At 36.3% G+C, this 22,515-nt stretch overlaps 1 protein-coding gene across 38 annotated transcripts in view; it reads right to left on the bottom strand.

The window, feature by feature from the left end:
* ANK3 (ankyrin 3) overlaps positions 1 to 22,515 on the bottom strand; it is a 714,446-nt gene that overhangs the window by 204,108 nt on the left and 487,823 nt on the right. For all 38 annotated transcript variants that reach the window (XM_003312571.6, XM_063781818.1, XM_063781817.1 and 35 more), the window contains one exon: positions 10,735 to 10,833. In XM_003312571.6, the coding sequence (XP_003312619.3) occupies positions 10,735 to 10,833 (99 nt within the window). The remainder of the gene's footprint in view (positions 1 to 10,734; positions 10,834 to 22,515) is intronic.

A 22,515-nucleotide genomic window follows, 5' to 3' on the forward strand; every position in this document is an offset into this window, starting at 1 on the left:
TGGACAGGAGAGAAGGAGAGGGATGCTGAGTTGCCATAGTAACATTACGGAAGGGAAATGAAATTGCATGGGGTTAGTAATATTTTCCAATTCCCTTGATTTTTAAAGCACTCACATAATGAACAAGTTTCCCTTGGGCAGAATTCTAAAGCAACACAAACTGGCTAGTCCAGATCTCATATTTCATTTTAGTGACAGTAATCTTATTAGTGAGGAGGGGAACTGCACGTTACTCGCCGGACAGAATGCTCTCATGTTAGCCTAAGAGCAAATCCTTGTACATGCGAAGGTCAAAAGACTTTCCAGTCTGATTTTTCTGAAAAGCATGAAGCAGGATATTAAGGCATCACACCTAGGACTATGAAACCAGAATGTGTCTTTAGCAGGTCAAATTTGCTCAGTGTCACTGAAGTGACACAAATTCGTGGTTTGGGAAATATTTTCAAGAAGAGACATATTTATTTTGATTTGTATCCTTTAGGATACTCTTTCTTTTCTTTTTCACCAGCAAAATAAATAAATAAATACAAACTCCTCACTCTAGAGAAAGAAAAGGAATTCAAGCAGAGAGAACTCTGCAGATAGATCATGGCTGTAGAACAGGATATAATCTTTAATTAAAAACTGAAAACAATGAAAAAAATGTAGAGAGTCCTTCAAGAGAAGAGAGCTATGATGATAGTGAAAGATAAACTAAACGGCATCACTTACAGTCTAATAGCTAAGCTCTTTTCTTTTCTTTCTTTCTTTTTCTTTCTTTTTTTTTCCTCTTTTTTGAGACAAAGTCTTGCTGTCACCCAGGCTGGAGTGTAATGGCACAGTCTCAGCTCACTGCCACCTCTGCCTTTTGGGTTCAAGCAACTCTCATGCATCAGCCTCCCAAGTAGCTGGGATTACAGGCATGCCCCACCATTTCCAGTTATTTTTACATTTTTTGTAGAGATGGGGTTTCACCAAGTTGGCCAGGCTGGTCTCAAACTCCTGGCCTCAAGCAATCCTCTCACGTCAGCTTCCAAAAGTGCTAGGATTACAGGCATGAGCCACCGCACCCAGCCAGCAAAGCTATTCCATACTGGCATTTTCACCAAAAATTTGGACTGTGTCCTCATTTTTTTTGTGTGTTAGGCAGTTATCGAGATAGCCTAAGAGGTGAAATAAAATTTTTTGAATGACCTCTATGTTATAGGCTCATTATAATTGTGATCTTATTTAATCTTTGCAGCAATTCTATGAGAAAAGCATCAGCAGTTACATTTATAGATGAGAAAACTTCTCCAGGGGATTCACGTACCTACTCAAGGTCATATGGCAAGTACATAGAGTAAATAGATAGAATTAGAATTTACATTCAGGATTGCCTCCCTTGGAAGGACTGGGTTCCTTCTACTATGCCAAGCAACCTCTTCAAAAAATATAAGCAGTCAATGTTCTATTTAAGATTAAGAGTTCATTTCTGCCTTTTATATATAGGAGGGAAAATATATTAATTAGCTTCCTTGTTCTACTGCCATACCACCTATATGTTTAAATGAAAATAAGGTAAAATCCTTTTGTGTCCTCTCTACTTGGAAAACTACAGCCTTCATTCTGAGACTAGAAAACACCCTTATGTTATTTGTGTTGTAGTTTTCCACTCTGTTCTTTGTGTTTATTGTCCCTCCTTGCTTGTCTCCTTTTGTGTTGGAATTATTTAGTATTCTAATCATTGAAACATCATATATATCATTGGCTGTCTTCTGATTTTTTTAGTTAATTTTTTTTGGGGGGATAGTTGTTTTATAAATTAAAATGTGTATCTTTAACTTACTAGTGTGAATATTATATTACAAATTGTAATTCCTATAATGTAATAAGATAATTGTATATCATATATAATATTATATATAATAGAGATTGTATATAGTATATATTATATATAATATAGAGGATATAGTATATATCTAAATAGTATTTATTGTAATATATATTATATTACATATATACTATATGTGGTAATATATAGTATTATATATGTAATACTATATATACTATGTATATATACTATATTATATAGTATATGTAATACTATATATACTATGTATATATACTATATTATATAGTATATGTAATACTATATATACTATGTATATATACTATATTATATAGTATATGTAATACTATATATACTATGTATATATACTATATTATATAGTATATGTAATACTATATATACTATGTATATATACTATATTATATAGTATATGTAATACTATATATACTATGTATATATACTATATTATATAGTATATGTAATACTATATATACTATGTATATATACTATATTATATAGTATATGTAATACTATATATACTATGTATATATACTATATTATATAGTACTATATTATATAGTATATGTAATACTATATAATATAGTATATGTAATACTATATATACTATGTATATATATTATATATGTAATACTATATATACTATGTATATATACTATATTATATAGTATATGTAATACTATAGATACTATGTATATATACATTATATAGAAGATAGTAAATTATAGCATAATAAATTATAGTATAATATAGTATAACATAATATATATAACATATATAATATATAATATATAATATACTATAGATATATACTATATATAATCAAAAGCAAAAGTCACTATATATTATCTATAGTATAGATAATATATCATAATAAATTATAGTATAATATAGTATAACATAATATACTATATTATATGGTATATATAATACATAGTATTCATTATATAAATATTATAAAGTAATATTAATATTACATATATACTGAATTAATATACCACTTTATGTATAATGAGAATTCTGCCATATTATAATTATATTTACACTATTAGTTTTATCTTTTGTGCTATAGCATATATTTTATTTCTACATACTATTACATATTATAGACCTCACAATAGATTGATATTTTTGCTTCAACAATTGACTTTTAAAGAACTTAAGAAGAATAATATTTTATTGTATCCACATATTTACTACTCCTAGCTCTTCTTTCCTTTATGTAGATCCAGTTTTCTTTTTGGTATCATTTCCCTTAGATGGAAGAAATTTCTTCAGTATTTTAGTTCGTATGGGCCTGATGGTAACAAAGTTATGTCAGCTTTCGCTTGTATGAAACAGTCTTTGTTTTGCTTTTATTATGTAAATATAATTTTTAGTAGATATAAATACCTCTTTTACTAGATATTTATATCAATCTATGTAAGTAGATTGCTAGATATTTTTCATTCAGAACTTTAAAGGTGGCCCATCATTTTCTGACCTTCAGTGTTTCTGATGAGAAGTCAGATAACATTCTTATAATTGCCTTTCCCATTCATGATATGTCTTTTTCTCTGGCTACTTAAATTTTTTTCTTTTTGATTTTTTGACTCTTTGTGTGATATGACTCTGTGTGGTTTTCTTTGTATTTATCCTCTTTGGGGTAGGCTAAGATTCCTTGATTTGAGTGCTGCAGTTTATGATCAAATTTGGAAGTAAATATAAACTTATTTTATGCCCCATTCTCTTTCTCCTTTGCCTGTTGGACTACATTGTATAGATTTAGTCGACTGGCTATTATTCCACAGGTTACTGACATAGCAGTGTATTTGATTTTTAATCTTTTTTCTTTCTGTGCTTTAGTATGGATGATTTCTATGACCTGTGTTCAAGTCCTCCAATTTTTTTCTTCCTTTGTATTCAATCTGTTATTTATCCCATGTAATGATTTTTAAAATATTTCTGATACTGTGTTTTTCAATCTTAGGATTTCCATCTGGTTCTTTCCCCCGCATTATACTCGTTTCTCCTATAGCTTAACATATTTATCTTAGTTATTTTAAATTCAGCAAATTTCAACAGTGGAGTCATCTGTGGGTTTGTTTCTATTATCTAACTTTTCTTTTGACTGTTGGTCATATTTTCCAGTTGACTTTGTTTAGTAATTTTAAAATTACATACTGGGTATTATGTATGATATGTTATAAATAATTTGGAACTTACAGCAGCTTGGTTTTGTCCAGAGCTGATGATTTTTCTCAGCAGAAGGCTTAGTCCAATGCATGCTATTCCATCATAACTTAATGCCAGAACTCTCATATATTTGAATAAAAACAGGATATGTGACCTCTGCATATTACGCCATCATAGTTTGTATTTCTTTCTATCATGCACCACTTACGAATATTTCTTCTATGAATACATGACAGAATTCTTGACTTTCCAGTTGGTAGATACTGAATAACCTACTATAAAATATGATTTTGGCCAGGTGCAGTGGCTCATGCCTGTAATCCCGCACTTTGGGAGGCCGAGGTGGGTGGATCACGAGGTCAAGAGTTCGAGACCAGCCTGGCCAATATGGTGAAACCCCGTCTCTATTAAAAATACAAAAATTAGCTAGGCGAGGTGGCGTGTGCCTGTAATCCCAGCTACTCAGGAGACAGGTACGAGACTCACTTGAACCTGGGAGGCGGAGGTTGCAGTGAGCTGAGATTGCGCCACTACACTCCAGCCTGGGCAACAGAGTGAGACTGTGTCTCCAAAAAAAAAAAAAAAAGATTTCAAACATACAAAGGTGCTTTTATATGCTTCTTATAAGATGTTACATGTTTGAAACAATTTAATATTCATAATTTACAAAACACTAATAACTTCTTTTATTTTTATCTTTCCTTTGAGGAAGGAGGGTAATTAAAGATGGTTATAGTTGACAGCTATAGGGTAATTTTGTGTCTAACTGATGTAGAGCTATTTAAAAAAAAATTAGATGTGAGCATTACCAACATACATTAAGAAAAAGTAGGAGAAAAAGCAGACAACATTCTGACCATTAGCACTTGGAACCACATAGCAATTATCTAAAGTAAAACTGTCCTGAGCCTATTTTGTTGACTCTTGATTCAACAGAACCAGGCATACCACATTTATTAGGTTGGTGCAACAACAATTGTGATTTTTGCCATAATACTTTTAGATCTCTAATTTGGCAAGGGAAATGAGGTTTACAATGTAGTGTAAAAACTTTAGGAGAGGGAGAAAAATAAAACAAAAGATGCTCCCTCCATGTTCTCAGAATGCTTTGCAACTGTAAAAAACATTCTTTCCTTCAAAGATATTCTCTCGTGTTTTGAAAGCTAGTGGCATTTCATGATTACTGGTCCTTCTTTTGATCTAAATAAATATTTTCAATTAACTTGTAATTTTTTGACATAAAAATGAAAAAATTGATATATTTTTATATGACATGAAGAAACATTTTCAGGCTAGTTTCAACTAATATAGAAACCCAGGGTCTTCTTCACTATTTCTAATGTTCTTGTCAACATATCTATTTTAGAACTCAAGGAGGAAGTATTGTTTTACAATTTCTTTTTCAGAGAGACTATTCTATGACTTTGAAATATTTAATATTTTATTCAAGGATTTATTTTTTAACTTTGGACAATCACATCCCTTGAAATATAATCAAAAGCAAAAGTCAGTATCAATAATTCTTTTTTCTTAGTATTTAACCTGAGAAACAGAACCAGTTACATTTCCGGGAAAGCATGGGCTGAAATTATAGTACATCCAAATGTCCCCTGACACCTTCCCAGGCAGTAAAAATTTAACAATTGACAGATTGGAAGTGCCTTGAAAACACTTCATCTACCTAAGCATAAATACTTCTTTATTCTTGTACATAAACCGGATGCCATTAACTTCAGTGGAAAAATTACGTTACCATAGGACCAGTATAAAGTCAAGTAAATTAAGATGTTTTGACAAATGTAATATTAAGAAGTATATCTTATTTCAATATATTCAGCAAACACTTATTAGGCATTTAATATGCACCAGGAAGTGTGCTAAGTATGCTAAGTGTGACAGACACTAAGATGACCACGTGCATCTTAGAGTTAAGGTGCAGCTTTGCAAGTAATACTGTGGTAATGGGTTTCTCTGAGGATGCAGGCAGTGGCAACTTGCTAGAAAGGCTAGAAGTTGGGAGGGGCACAGGTAGAGTAACATTCTGGCAATGGGAGTATTGTTATTACCAACACTACCGGGGATTCTGCATCTTCTCTGAAGCACTAAATACAAGTATAGCTGCTTTTATTATTAGATGGAGAGGAGTCAGTGAAAAGAGATAGAGAACTCAAGTCTCAAAATGGTTCTGATTTAGGGTCTATATTGAGTCTCTGATTGGTCTGTGAATTGATGCAGAGCAAACTAAAAATGACAAGAGACCATCCATTGCAAAGTATCTTCCTTCAACATGTACCAAATACTCACGCTAGCTTTAAAGAGGGAAGAATTCAGTGGAAAGAAATAGGGGCCATTCTCGGCAAAACATTTTAATCTACAAAGAAACGAAGCCATTGTGATCTTGTTGAAAAAATGAACTACATAAATCATTTTAAAATTAGAAAGCTGCATATAGACCAGATTGACAAATATGCCTTGATAGGTGTTTATATCTCAGCACATGTCCCACTACTATGACAGAGATTCTCTGTACACTTACTATCAACAGGAACATGAGTTAACAAGCCAGTTGATATTAATTAGCATTATGGAGCTGGGAAAATGGGAAAGACTTTCCTGAAATGAGGTAAATAGAAACATGAAGGGTTCGGGGGTCCGGTGCGGTGGCTCACGCCTGTAATCCCAGCACTTTGAGAGGCTGAGACGGGCAGATCACGAGGTCAGGAGATCAAGACCATCCTGGCTAACACGGTGAAACCCCGTCTCTACTAAAAATACAAAAATTAGCCGGGCGTGGTGGCGGACACCTGTAGTCCCAGCTACTCAGGAGGCTGAGGCAGGAGAATGGCTTGAACCCAGGAGGTGGAGCTTGCAGTGAGCCGAGATCGCCCCACTGCACTCCAGACTGGGCGACCGACAGAGCGAGACTCCATCTTAAAAAAAAAAAAAAGAAACCTGAAGGGTCTGTAATTCATCATATCCTAGCTAAATACCTCCAAGAAGATTCATGTGCAATCATCCTAAATTTTACAATAACTAATTATTCTTAAAGTTACAATTTCCAGTGCTCTTCCAGCTGAGAGAGTGAGATCCTCAGGAACAACTTTCTATCTGTACCGGCTGGAAAACTATGACTCAGAAGGGTGAACTTTTCTCAGGTCACAATTTCACTACTTGCTAGTCACACTTAAGATTACAGATCAGGCACTATAGGGTGAAATTAAATTCACTCATCTGCCTTTCCAGCTGGTAATATCTTGCTCTGATCCTACCTAAATTACACTGAACACAATTCAAGTTTACATCCTTGAATGAAAGAGCTCTAAGAATCTTCTTTTAAACCGAATCCTCTATTCTGTGAGCACCCAGGCAGGGCACAGAGCAATAGGAACGAGGTCCCTTACAGTGCTGTCCTCTGAGGTGAAATCCAGTGATGCTTTCCTGCCTCTAAAACACGGGGGGATAAGTGTGTACCAGATCAGATTTATTGAATGCAAGCAAGGTTGCCACAATAGTAAGTACTTGGTGGGAGGCAGATGGATAGATAATGGTATCTATTTTCTCAGGGGCTACCGGACTGGGTAGTTAGAACTTGTTTTTGTGACAAATTCTCCTTTCTATTTTTAGGCTTGCCCCCATGGCTTTCTGACATTTTAGCCCGCTCCTTCCCTTTCACCCACACACCCAATCACTACTTCATCATTTCAGCAGGAGAGAAGGGACATTTTGATGAAGAGAACACAAAACAGTTTACATATTTCGGGTATATACTATAATTTCTCCCATTTAGTCTGCCAGAAATTCAGTCTGCCCAACTGACACCCTTCCCCCAACCCATTCCATTCAGGACAACTGCAGAAGAAAATGTCAGGCTTTTCTGTTCTCTGGTTCTCCATGTCTTTCCTTCACATAACACAGGAGGAATGTAAATCCAAGTCAAAACTGAGTGGGAGGTACAAAGGAATCTGTATCTTTGTCGAAAATTAGACAGCCCTTCGGAACAGGGAGGCAAAGTGGCACAGAAACCAAGTTGCACACCAAACTTTGCCTATGTAGATTATTTCCTATCTTTGGTACTTTCATGCAGAGGAATTTGTATGTTTTTCTCCTGGCCCTCCCCTGTGACCCTCTATGCCCTCTAAAGATGGGGCCTGAACTTCCTATGTATCCTTTTCTCCTCCCATTGAACCAAATAGGACATGTAAGTGTTTGACAAATGATGAAAAATGACTGACAAATCATTTTGCTCTTCTGTTGATTGATTATATCACCAGAGAGAGAAATAAGGTAATTTCCAATCCATATGCCAACTGAAATCTGTATATCCGGGCACCTCTTCAAGCTTCTCTTTTCTGCGTGTCTTGGTAACCCTCATTTCCCTTTGCAAAGATTCCTCCTCTTTACAAATGTTCCTTTTTCTCCATGTGATAATCAGGCAACAGATGCAATGCATCTCTACTTTTTATTCCTTACAACTCCTTAAATAGCCTGCGCTTTTTAAATGGCAGAAGACCCCTGCCATTTAAAGCAATGGTTCTAGCATTCTTTACATACTGATAATTGCTTCTTACTGGAATGATGCAAAATCAGTTCAGTAAGACCTATATTCAATTTACCTCTCCAGTAAGACAGTCGTTTAGGGGTCGGCCTTCCTCTTTCTTCCCTTTTCCTATTTAGAAAGTTTGTTTCTTTTAAGGTACATACATGGTTTCCAGGTTCAATGGTAATCAAGAAAAAGAAGTCTAGGTCTCCTGCCTATGGCTGGGCTGTCTTAGGGTCAAAGTACAGAATACAAACTAGACCTTTTGTTTCATAAGGGCAGGGGAAATGTTGTGGTGTCTTGCTCTGTCACCTGCTATGTCTGGCCCACAGTAGACACTCGATGATCATCTATTGGTTGAGTAAATAAATGCAAGGAATAAAAAATGAAGTAGTAAATCAAAGCACTACAGAAATTAAGCTGAGGTTACCAGGCCAGTTTTAGGATCATGGAATCAGAATTTTTAGAAGAGGGAAGCACAGGATTGCAGAGGTTGCAGTTACAAGAAAACTACTTAAAACCCTTCGATAGATGGATGTTTGTCATGAGACCATCTTTTGATTAGATTGCTTCTTGCACAAGAAATATTGAATAAGAAAACCCGTGGCTAGAACTTTAATACTAACTGGAGCTCTGAGATATACTAGCAGTGGCTAGAATTTATTTCTGGCCTACTTTATGCCAGCACAGTTTACAAACATTATCTTGATCGTTGCAACAACCCTACAAGGTGGCCATTAATGTTCTTTATTTTCAGATAGAGAAAGGACAATCAGTAAAGTTAAATAGCCTACCTAAGTCAGCTAGCTAAGTTTAGAATTTGGATTCAAATCAAATTCTAAGTCTTGGTTTTTTCCCCTACCCACAATGCATCACTCCAAAGAAGCAACATGACATAAACACCTAGATTAGACATATTTGTGGGTTTTTATAATTTTTTAATTAAAAAATGTTGTTTTGTTTTGTTTTAGAGACAGGGTCTCACTCTGTTGCTGAGGTGTGATCAAAGCCTACTGTAGCCTTGAACTCCTGGGCTCAAGCGATCCTCCTGCCTCAGCCTGTTGTACAGCCAAGACTATAGGTGCATGCCACCACTACCAGTTAATTTTGTTCTCTTTTATTGGTAGAGATGGAGGTTTTGCTGTGCTGCCCAGGCTGGTCCCAAACTCCTGGACTCACGTGATCCTCCTGCCTTGGCCTCTAAAAGTGCTGGGATTATAGTTGTAAGCCACTGGGCCCAGCCTTTAAAAAATTTTAATTGTGGTAAAATACATACAACATAAAATTTGCCCTCACAATCCATAAGCAGACACTTCAATAATGTTAACCACATTCACATTGTTGTGTAACAGATCTCTAGAACTTTTTCATCTTGCAAAACTAAAACTCTATACCCATCAAATAACTATTTCCTCTACCCCCAGTCCCTGCCAACTACCATACTACTTTCTGTTTCCATGATTTTCACTATTCTAGATGTCTCAGATAAGTGGAATCATACAGTATTTGTCCTTTTGTGACTGGTAAATTTCACCTCAGCATAATGTCCTCAAGGTTCATCAATGCTGTAGCATGCAACAAGATTTCCTTCTAAGGGCTGAATAATATTCCATTGTATTTTAAAAATTTTAAATTCATTCATCTGTCCATGAACATTTGGGCTGCTTTTACCTCTTGCCTATTGCTGCTATGAACATGGTTATGCAAATATTTTGAGATCCTGCTTTCAATTATTTTGGACATATACCCAGAAGTGAGATTGCTGGATCATATGTTAGCTCTATTTTTAATTTTTTTTGAGGAAGCTCCACACTGTTTTCCATGGCAGTCACATCATTTTACATTTCTACCAGCAGTGCACAAGGGTAGACAGATTTGTTTTTAAATAGAATAACTTGCAGTTTTAGTATCAAACTGACCGAACAGCTTAGCTTACAGTGTCTTGAAAATTAAATGCAACAAAAACTCTAGAACTTTTAAAGCCAGGTACCATTTAACTGTGAATTAAGTATTTATAAATATAGATGGATGGCCATACCATTTTAAAAAGAATAAAAGTAGCAGTCATTTTCCAAGAGACTATAACAAACAGAACAGAGAACAAAGCTCATGTTGTATCAGTGCAAAGGTATCAGGAAAAGTATTCCTACTTCCTGAATACAAGTAGAAGCAGGTACATAAGTTGCACACTTACCCTGGTTTTGGCATCGATTTTAGCTCCTCGATCGAGCAATAGTTTTACCATATTTGCATTTCCTCTTTTTGATGCAACATGTAAAGGAGTGATGTCATTCTGGGAAGAAGAGGAAAAAGTACAGATTTGATATTTTTGGTTTCAACAAAACGTTCCTTTCTAAACTTCCCCCAACATATCCCCATTTCCCCCTCTTCTTTTCTAAACATCCTTTATGAACAGTGTGCTTCCTAATACTTCTGACAGGAATTTTCTTCAGAAGGAGACTTTAAAAAGGAATGAATTGTAAGGGAATCTGTGAGGCAGGGTCCAAGTTAATTTATTTCAATCACTTGAGGTGACTGATGGATGAGGTGATAATTTGGTTTTTTTGCTCAAAAATCCTGCATTTTTAAGTCAATGTATTTTTCTATAATTTGAGTGATACATACTGGCTAGTGAGTGGTTGACTAACAAGTAGCTGATTAAGTCAGTACAGACTCAGTTTAAAGGAGTGTCATGTGACTTGGAGCCTTTCCCAGGTTCCATTGGGAACATCAGGTTGTCAAGGAGAGACAATAGGAACTCAAACTGGAAAATCTGTTACTTCTATCCATAGTCACATAACTTCCCATGCCCGTGGTGCTTAAATGTGTTTACAGGCATTTGTTAGCAGTCTCATGAAAACTGTAATGCTTATTTGACAAATATTTGAAGAATAACCAGATTGTTAGGATTATCTGAAATTCTAATTGTGTTCTCCTTGATTTCAGTGGTAGGCTACCATAGTTATTCTTCTCTCCAAGCATCTTACAGGTGCTATGATTATTTCCAGACTGTCAAGGAAATGTATTCATACATCAAAAACAATTCCCTGATTTCTTGTTTTTTTTTTTTTTTTCTTTTTAAGTGACAGAGTCTCGTTATATTGCTTAGGCTTGTCTCAAATTCCCGAGCTCCAACGATCCTCTCGCCTCAGCCTCCCAAGTAGCTGGAACTACAGGTGTGCACCACCATGCCTGGCTTCTTATTCTTGTGTAGCAGCAATATGAGTTTAAGTTCTGCTGTTCACAAAGAATCAATTACATCATAAATGAACTAGGCTCACAGGGATTATGTATTTATAATTCGATAACAGAAACAATATAGTAGCTATCAAGTATTGATCACTTCCTGCATGTCAGGGACTATGCTAAACTCTTTACTACTTCATTTAATTCTCACAATCCTCATATCATCATACATAATCTGAATTACAATCCCCATTTTACACATGCAGAAACAGTTGGCAGAACCAGGATTCAACTCTTCAACACTTAAACTCTTGAATGCATGATTTTAAAAAACACAATAATGAAAAGTTCCAACATACACAAAGTTTGGGCAAAAAAACATAATGAACTTCAAGTGCTCCTTACCCTGGTTCAGTAAACATCAACCTTTTGCCAACATTATTTCTTTTATGCTCCCTACTGTTTTTTTTTCTTTCTGAAGGAGTTTAAGAAGAGGAGAAAGAAAATTCTTGGCATCGTGTTATTTTACCCATAAATACTGCAATTTAATTATCTCTAACAGATGAGGACATCTCAAAAAATAACGATACCATTATCATAACGAAGAAAGTAAAAATAATTCCTTTATAGCACCCAAGACCCCCTCCATGTTCAAATTCTCCCATTATCTCCAACTATCTCCATTAGTTTGTTCAAGTTGGAGGGTCGACATATTGCATTAGGTTGAGTCCTTTAAGTCTTTCTTAATCTCCACAGCTCCTCTATCCCAACTTTTTCCCCCCGTGTTCATTTATTTATTGAAGAAACTGGGTAATTTATTGTGTAGACTCTTCCACACCTGGATTTGACTGATTGAGTCCTCATGGGGAGTTGTTTAACATGTCCTTTTCTCCCTGTATTTTATGTAAACTTTTCTAGTTAAACGCTTTTAATGGTTGTATGGTTAGGGTTAGGTTTACAACCTTTCCACAGATGGAAAGGTTGCACATTCTCTTTGCTCACTATTCTTAGATGCTAAAATATAAATCTTAAATGAAAGAAGAAAGAGACCTGAGGAAAACAAATTTCTCTTAGTAATGCTGGTGGAAAGTAAACAGACCAATATTGCTGTTACCCAGGGTATAGGCAAACGTTGTCCACAAAGGGCCACATGGCAAATATATTCTGCTTTGCAGGCCATACAGTCTCTTGCACCTACTGAACTCTGCCATTGTAGCACAAAGGCAGCCATAGGCACATGCAATAGGTAAAGAAATGGGAGCGGTTGTGTTTCTAAAACTTTATTTATAAAAACAGGCAGTGCGCTGGATTTGGCCTGTGGGCAGTGGTTTGCTGACCCCTGCTCTAGACCTACCAGCTTGCAGCTGCACAGCTTTCGACTGTGTATAACAGGTTACAAAAGAGGAAGTGAAACTATAGGCTGTGCCATTGTGCACGCTGTGGTCTTTTTTGGTGTGGAGGACTATTTGGTTTGAGTGAAAGCTGGCAGAAGGAAATAAATTTCATGATGACTTTTAGATCTGCTTGCTTATGTCTGTTTTCTGAGTACAAGTGTGTATTGCTCTAGTGACCCAAGCGGCACAGTGGATGAATTCTAGAGCTGAGACAGCAGATGGAGGGTCAGGGTGGGAATAAAGGAAACACCGACCAATAGGAGAGCTCACTGAGCCCCAAGTGGGACGTGACACGAAGACCTCATCACTTCCCAGTGTGAGTAAGGGCTGGCATGCCATTTCCCTTTAAAACTATGCCCTCACTGGTTGAGAAAGACTTAATTAACCTTTATCACAAACAGGCTAAGTTTAGTAAGAGGAAGAAGTCTGTTTCCAATTTCACTCTCTTCCATATTCACGCACTCTCTCATACTGTGGATGTGTAGATGACAAAAAGGTGCCTTGAGTTTCTTTTTTTTTTTTTTTTAATTTAATTTTATTATTATTATACTTTAAGTTTTAGGGTACATGTGCACAACGTGCAGGTTAGTTACATAGGTATACATGTGCCATGCTGGTGTGCCTTGAGTTTCTAATTCTCACATTTTCTCCACCTCTCTGGCCCTTCCTAGAGGAATACTTTATATTCTATAGCACTTAAACAGCGTTGTAAAGGGCCTGCACTTCTGTAATTTCATTTTACCCTCACAGCAATCCACTGAAATAGGATAAATATCATTAACCCCATTGGATAAAGAAAGTGAGGCACAGAACTGGTAATTTGCAGATTAAGAAACAGATAATCAGAGGCAGAATCAGGATCAGAATTCGGGCTCTAGACCCTCAGGCTGTGGTATTTTCAGGCAGGATTCAGAAGACCTTTGTTTAAAAACCCTAGCTTCTCATCTCTGTCAAATGCAGCTTCCAATAAAATGCAATCACTTTTTATTCCTGAATCATATCGTGGATGCCTCTGTGAAGCAGAAACAAATCAAAATGAAAGTGGTACCTCAGGGCCACTCAATAGACTACTCATATTTTGATTCCTCAGCTAACCAATAAAAATGTATTGTGCCCTACTATGAGTAACGCTGTGAGCTGCACTTCCACTGTCTAAGCAAGCAACAGAGTTAAGAAATCCCAACATATCAAAGAAACTCAGTGATGTTAGAGCTAGAAAGCCTGCCTAAGAGAACCCTCATTTACTGCTGGTGAAATGTAAATTTGTACATGCTTGCTAGAATGCAATTTGGCAGTTTGTACAAAGAACCTTGAAATCCGTAACCATACATACAGGGCAGAGTTTGGCTGCTGTGGTGGAAAGGGCAGGAATGTGGAGAAAGACCCAGCCTTGAACCCAGACACACACCCTAAAGACTGAGTCTGAGCTTACATGAAAGACCTCCAACCCCTAGCACTAGCCTAGCACAGAGTAACAAGCAAGAGTAGTCAACTGCTGAGGTAAGGCAGGAGTGTGGGGAGACCTCCTCTGTGCTGCAGGTGTGCAGAGAAAGCTCAGGGTGGAGCACTAACACTAAGCAAAATTCTCTGATGCCCCAGACTCCACCCCAAGCAGAAAGCAATGGCAGCCTTCCACTGAGGAATCTGAAGCCTGAAACAAAATGTAAACTCAGCTCAACTCCTGCCAAAACAGGCTCCACCTCTCACATCTGCAGCACAGAAGAAAAAGTATGAGTATGCTCATTTCCAGGCAAAAATATTATTTAACTCAATCTCTCCCCTTCTACACACAATATCCAGTGTTCTATCTAGTAGGAACAACATGCATGAAAAATAGGGAAGTGCAGCAAAGGCATGGGATTCTTAGCAAAGAGTCAAATGGAAACATTTGATAAGAAAAATTGCAATATCAGAGTAAATAGCTTTGTGGGCTCCTCAATAGACTTCACACAGTTGAGGCAGGATCCATTGAACTTACAGATATGTCACTTTAAGTTATTTAAAATAAAAACATTAAGGAGAAAAAAGAGTGGAAAAGAAAGAACAGAGCCTCCAAGAGCTGTGGGATGATACAAAACAGCTAATGAGAGCTGCATAAGGAGAAGAGATAGAATGGGACAGAAGACGTATTTGAAGAGATAATGAATGGTCAAGAATTTTCTTGGAGTAATGAAAGGCAGAAAAATACAAATCCAGAAAGCTCAGGAGATGCCAAGCAAGATAAACAATAAACAAACTCCAACTAGACACAATAGTCAAATTGCTGAAAATGAAATATAAAGGAACAATCTCGATGGTAGCCCAAGGAAAAAAGACACATCTCATACAGAGAACAAAGATAATAGGTAGAGTGGCCTCCTCATCAGAAATTATGCAATCCAGAAAAAAAGAAGTGACATCTTTAAATACTGACTGTCAAATAAGAATTCTACACCAAATGAAAATACCTTCAAGGAGTAATAAAGACTTTTTAAGATAAACAAAAGCTAAGAGAATTCATCATCAGCAGACCTGCAATACTTAAAATGTTCGAAGTTCTTCAGACAGTAGGAATATGATAGTAAACAGAAACTTAGGCCTGCACCAAGAAATGAAAGGCTCTGGAAATGGCAAAAAATGAAGGTAAGTAAGAGAGATAACGGATGGTCCAAAGTAAAGACAAAAACAACAAATTGTGGGGTTTATAATATATGCAAAAGTAAAACGTATGACAACAACCACACATAGATGAAAAGGAGGAACTGGAACTATACTGTTGTCAGGCTAATACCATATTTGAAGGTATACTGTGATAAGTTAATGACATGGAAAACATGGATATATTATTAGATATCAAACTATGAAAAATAAGATCAATTTTTATACATAAATATATATGCATTCTAACATATATTGATCCAAATATATATGTGTGTGAATATATATACACATATATACACACATATATACACATATATACACACATATATACACATATATACACACATATATATACACACATATATACACATATATACACACACATATATATACACATATATACACATATATACACACATATATATACACACACACACACATATATATATATATATTTTGAGATAGAGTTTCGCTCTTGCTGCCCAGGCTGGAGTGCAATGGCACGATTTCGGCTCACCACAACCTCTGCCTCCTGGGTTCAAGCAATTCTCCTGCCTCAGCCTCCCGAGTAGCTGGGATTACAGGCATGTGCCACCACACCCAGCTAATTTTGTATTTTTAGTAGAGACGAGGTTTCTCCATGTTGGTCAGGCTGGTCTTGAACTGCCAACCTCAGGTGATCCACCACACCCAGTCAATTTTTTTTGAGACAGGGTCTTGCTGTTGCCCAGGCTGGAGTGCAGTAGCACAATCTCAGCTCACTGCAACCTCCATCTCCCAGGTTCAAGTGATTCTGCCGCCTCAGCCTCCTGAGTAGCTGGGATTACAGGTGCTCACCACCATGCCCAAATAATTTTTGTATTTTTAGTAGAGACGAGGTTTCATCATGTTGGCCAGGCTGGTCTTGAACTTCTGACCTCAAGTGATCGCCCACCTTGGCCTCCCAGTGTGCTGGGATTACAGGCATGAGCCACCACGCCTGGTGAGATATTAATCCAAATGTTAACAATTTCTTTCAGTAATGAGATTATAGATGACTTTTTGCTTCTTCATGCTTTTCTAAAAAATTTCTACCATGTACATTTGTACAGTGGAAAGATGGTTGTATTTTAATATTGCTTAATTTGCAGCCCACTACCACCATCTGTTTCAACTCTCATCCCTTGCTTTCTATACTCTGAATGCCCCAGAGAGGTTTAACTTAGCCATTAACTTCCCTAACATGTAAACTTTGAAGGAACCTGAGAATATCCTGCACCTAAAAATATGATGAATTTTTTTCCCATTAAGGTAGAATATTAAGTATGGCTAGAGTTAAAGATCTATATGCACTTTGTGAGAAGAAGCATGAATTAACATTTAGATAAAAACAAATTCAACCTGGAGTTTTGAATTTGACCTGATTTAGTTCAAACAAAAAAGTAAATACGATTGTAATTTTATATATATTAGTTTCTTAATACAATGTTTGTTCTTGTACCAAATAAATTTTTTCTTGTTCATTCAAAATGTTATAGAATACATTAGCATTTGGGAAGTTTCTGAAAGACCTCTGAGTTCATTCAGTCTAATCACCTATATTACAGATAAGGAAGAGACCAGGGAGGAGGCTAAGTGATTTACATGGAGTCACAGAGCTTGGTGCTTGGCCAAGACCCCAGGTTTCCCAACTCCCAGGTACTACCCCTTCTATTTCACTAAACTCTTTGGGTTTATTTATAAACCACTATTTTCATCACCAGCACAATAGCATCTTATTTAACTTAACTTTCCCATCAAACTACTCAAGGTAATATTTATTCGCTCTAAAAAACTTAAGTATACATATGATTAACCAATACTTTTTTTTCTCTAGCATTTACTTCTTCTTAATCCTTTTTGAAAAATGGTGGATAAAGACAAAAAGGGAATCACATATATACGCAGATGCATTTTATAAACAACGAAGGGAATCGGCTATACATACATTTATATAAAGCATTAATGGGACCTGGATAAATATTCAGAAATTTGACTGAGCAAAATTACAGTACACAGCAAGTTAAATTCTCTCAAATTTCTAGGCCAATAAATTAATTAAGTACTTAAGAAAACAACATGGATCACTGCTATATCCTCTAATGTGTGGATTTTTGTTCTTATGTATAATACCATTTCTAGCCCTTTTTTCTTTTGTAGTTTATTCACTTTCTTCTATGAGGATCTTCTTCCACCTCGATTTTCAGACAAGGTTTTTAGTCTCTAACCTACTCCTGGAAGGCCCCCACAACTGAAGTTAGAGGATAAAATTCCAATTTAGAAAAGATTTTGCCTTCTACTTTTAAGAAAAAGAGAAGCAAATCACCCAGAACAAACTAAGATCGCTTATGATTTGTAAAAATTCAATATATTCCTTTACAACTTCATCACACCGCTCTACAGTAATATATGGTATTATATGTTACATTATATCATATGATATACTTTAGAATAACTCTTAAAAGGTCATCTAACTCCAAAAATAAAGATGACTTTTTACAGTACTTCCTAAACTATAAATCTGGCTTAGAAATGTACAGAAAAATTTTAATAATGAATTGGGTAGGGGGAGAAATTCTATCCTGGTTATAACTTTATTTCAGTCCCGTCCTTAGCATATGTCTAGTGGGAAGCACATTTCATCAGGAATGAGAAGACAAGGCCCCACTCTCACTCTTCTACACCCACTTTCATGAGAGCTGATACTGAGAATGTGCCTTATCCTTAATGAACTTATCTCCTCATCTGTGCAGTGGACACAATACCTCCACTGCCTCCATCACAGGGGTGTCAAGAGGAGACATGAGATAATTTGTATTAAAAGAAGGACATTCACAGGTATTTCATATCTTTTGTCTCATTGAATATACACAACAACCCTAGAAAGAAGTACTATCGAATGTTTTTCTTTATTTTACAGATGAGGAAATCTGTAAAAATCTGAAAAATTTGATTTTTTGAAGACCCTAAAAATGAAAATACCTTGCCAAAGGTCCACAAAGCTGCCATCAGTTGTCTAACCCCAAGTTCATATTTTTTTCGCTAGACCAGATCATGCTGTCACCGTACTTACTTTGTAGTGTACTAATATATACTTATGTCTTACTATTTTTGCATTTTTGGAGCACCTAAGAGTGTGTTAAGAGAGAAACATTGCATTGTGGCAGGACAGGACAGTGGTTAAGGGCTAGATTGCTTAGGTTCAAATTCCAGGCCTGCCCCATACTAGCTAATTAATCTTAGGTAAGTTTACTTAAATTCTCTGTATCACAGATTTCTTATCTGTAAAATTAGGCTAATAATAGTACTTACTCATATCATAGTTGCTATGGTTTGAATAGGCCCCCCTAATTTTATATGTTAGAAACTTAATCTCCAAATTCATATGTTGATGGAATTTGAAGGTAGGGTCCTTGGCAGGGATTAATGATTAGATAAGATCATCAGGATATGGCCTCCACAATGGGATTGGTGGCTTTATAAGAAGAGGAGAAAGACCTGAACTGGACATGCATACTCTTGTTCTCACCATATGATGTCCTCCGCCATCTTGACAAGGCCCTCACCAGATGCAGCCCCTCGACCTTGGACTTCCCAGCCTCCTGAACTATAAGAAATTTTTTTCTTTATAAATTACAAGTCTGTGGTATTCTGTTATAGCAACAAAAACTGGACTAAGACAATAGACTGTCATGAGGATAAATGAGTTAATAAGTGTAGAGTCTTAAGATTGGTGCTTGGCATTTAGTAAACATTATAACTATTAGATGTTATATTATTTGTATTACTTATTATACAGACATTTAGAAATGTATGAAATGACTGCATCTCACAAGGATATTATGAAATAATTTGGGTAGAAAAGACATGGCGATCTAAAGTAAGCCTTGAAAGATAAGGTACTAAATCAGGTGGATCTTATGAGGGATGCAAAGGGTCTTAGAGGAGCATGAGCTCAGAACAGGCTGTGTCTGTGAGCCATGCTGGGATCAGGAGCAGCTGAGAGGAATGGGAAGCTCAGGCAAAGCTGGAGTTGATTTAAAATGATAGACATATGTGGTATATAACATGATCTACATGATAGAATATGATAGAAATATATGGGTACTATTGATGTCAGGGACCTGGAAAAACAACTGCCTCTGCTGGGAAATGTGGAATTGCTTGCTTATTTCTTCTTTCTCAGTGTTTCTGAAAATCCCAGCCAAATTTATCTCATGAAATAATCATCAAAACAGGGGCATGTCTGCAACTGCCCAAAGTGAAATCAGGGCCATTTTCTATATTACTTGTGATAAATGGGAAACTTTTCATTTAAATATGAAAAGGATGTATGTGAATTACTGATGTCTCCCCCAACCCTCCCATGTCTCATCTCTTCTTTAAAAATGTCTGGGAGAGATTATCATTAAGGGAAGAGTTAAGTGGATGATATCACTCAAAATCTTGTAGATAATGAAAGGTTAACTTATACAGCCTTTTAGTTTGGTTCCTTGACATGCTCCCACTGAAGACAAATTCTAAAATAATAAAAGTTGAGATGGAATCCAGTATCTTCTGCTAATTCTTACCACTTGTTATAATTTTTGTCACAAAGTTACTATTATGATTAAAAAATAAGTCGAAGTGGCATAACAAATTGAAGATCCAGATTTCAGTGTGTGATTTACATTTAAAACACATACATTTTAAGATTTTTATGTTTTCTCATTCTATTTTCTTATACTTTGGCATTATTTCTAGTATATATAGAAACGGAAAAATGATTAGTGAATACGTTCACAGAGAAAGCACAGGAAATACACGGAAGCAAAGATTACTACCATCCTTGTTCACGCTATAAACATATATCTTTTGAAAACTCTTTTAGCCTCTGAGGGAAGAGGTTGCATCTGCTAACTCTCCAGCACATAAAAGGTAATCAATAAATGTTTGATAAATTCTATTTAACAGTCATATAGGTTTTGGGCCGGGCGCTGTGGCTCACGCCTGTAATCCCAGCACTTTGGGAGGCCGAGGCGGGCGGATCACGAGGTCAGGAGATCGAGACCATCCTGGCTAACACGGTGAAACCCCGTCTCTACTAAAAATACAAAAAATTAGCCGGGCTTGGTAGCGGGCGCCTGTAGTCCCAGCTACTTGGGAGGCTGAGGCAGGAGAATGGCGTGAACCCGGGAGGCCGAGCTTGCAGTGAGCCGAGATTGCGCCACTGCACTCCAGCCTGGGCGACAGAGCGAGACTCCATCTCAAAAAAAAAAACAAAACAAAACAAACCAAAAAAAAAAACAGTCATATAGGTTTTGATACAATGTAGAAAATTAGAGAACTGAATTTCTGTTCCCTTTAATTTTCTTAAGAGTATAAAAACATATATTTTCTGTAAGTTTTTATTATCTTCCACTGAAAGTTTTCTCTAATGGTTTATTTTTATAATGGCATTATTAAGATCGACATATCATAATTTTCACCATTTTAAAGTGTACAATTCAGTGATTTTTTTATTCCATTCATAAGGATGTGCAATCAGCAGCAGTATCTAATTCTAGCACATTTTCATCATTTTCAAAAAGGAATCCCATACCATTAGGTGGTCACTTCCCATTTCTCTGTTTCCCAAGCCCTTGTTAACTACTAACCTACTTGTTGTCTCTATGGATTTGCCTATTCCAGATCTTTCATACAAATGAGATTATATAATATGTAATCTTTTGTGACTGGCTTCTTTCACTTAGCATGTTTTCAAGGTTCATCCATACTGTAGTACTTATCAGTACTTTATTTCTTTTCATGAGGACACCAAGTTTTTAAATTCCTTAAGAATCCCATAAAACATATGCAAACAATGATAACTTCCAATGATAAGGATTTGAGATTTCAAGGATATACTCAGGAAAATTTCTAATATTTGAATAGACTGATAAGAAAACACTCCAGCCTTCCTAGTCTGACACTATGTGCAGGACATTTCTTTTTAAAAATTTGACTTAGATGACCTATTATTAGTGACACAAGTATAAAATAAACTCAGAAACTTCCTTCATACCATAGTGATCATTATTAAGATAACCACTAGGCCGGGCATGGTGGATGACACCTGTAATCCCAGCACTTTGGGAGGCCGACGTAGATGGATTACTTGAGGCCAGGAGTTCAAGACCAGCCTAGCCAACATGGAGAAACCCTATCTCTACTAAAAATAGAAAAATTAGCCAGGCATGGTGGTGTGTGTCTCTAATCCCAGCTACTTGGGAGGCTGATGCACGAGAATTGCTTGACCCTGGGAAGCGGAGCTTGCAGTGAGCTGAGATTGTGCCACTGCACGCCAGCCTGGGCGACAGAGAGAAACCCTATATCAAAAAAAAAAAAAAAAGAAAAAAAAGAAAAAAGAAAAAAAGATGACCACCATTGTAAGTTTTTTTTTTTTTCCTCTTTCTTCATGAGACTTTAATTAAATGAAATAGGTCTTTTTAGACAAAGTCCTTTTCTCTTTTCCAGTTTTGCTAACTGTTTGCTTATTCTACACCAACTTTTCTCTGTATGCTTTCTGGATAAGGAGATTAAGTCCATACTGGATTTGCTGAGACTGACACCGAAGATACTGACGCCAATGACATTTCCTTAACCTCACTCCTCTCAGAGAGACCAACTAATCCCATTTGATCAGACACCTGATAGTGCTGGCCTTCCCAGGAAGCAGCAGCAAATGCTTGGATGTTTGCTGTTTGTTGTGAAGTCAG

Source organism: Pan troglodytes, chromosome 8 (genome assembly GCF_028858775.2).
Source record: "Pan troglodytes isolate AG18354 chromosome 8, NHGRI_mPanTro3-v2.0_pri, whole genome shotgun sequence".
Classification (NCBI taxonomy): Eukaryota; Metazoa; Chordata; class Mammalia; order Primates; family Hominidae; genus Pan; species Pan troglodytes.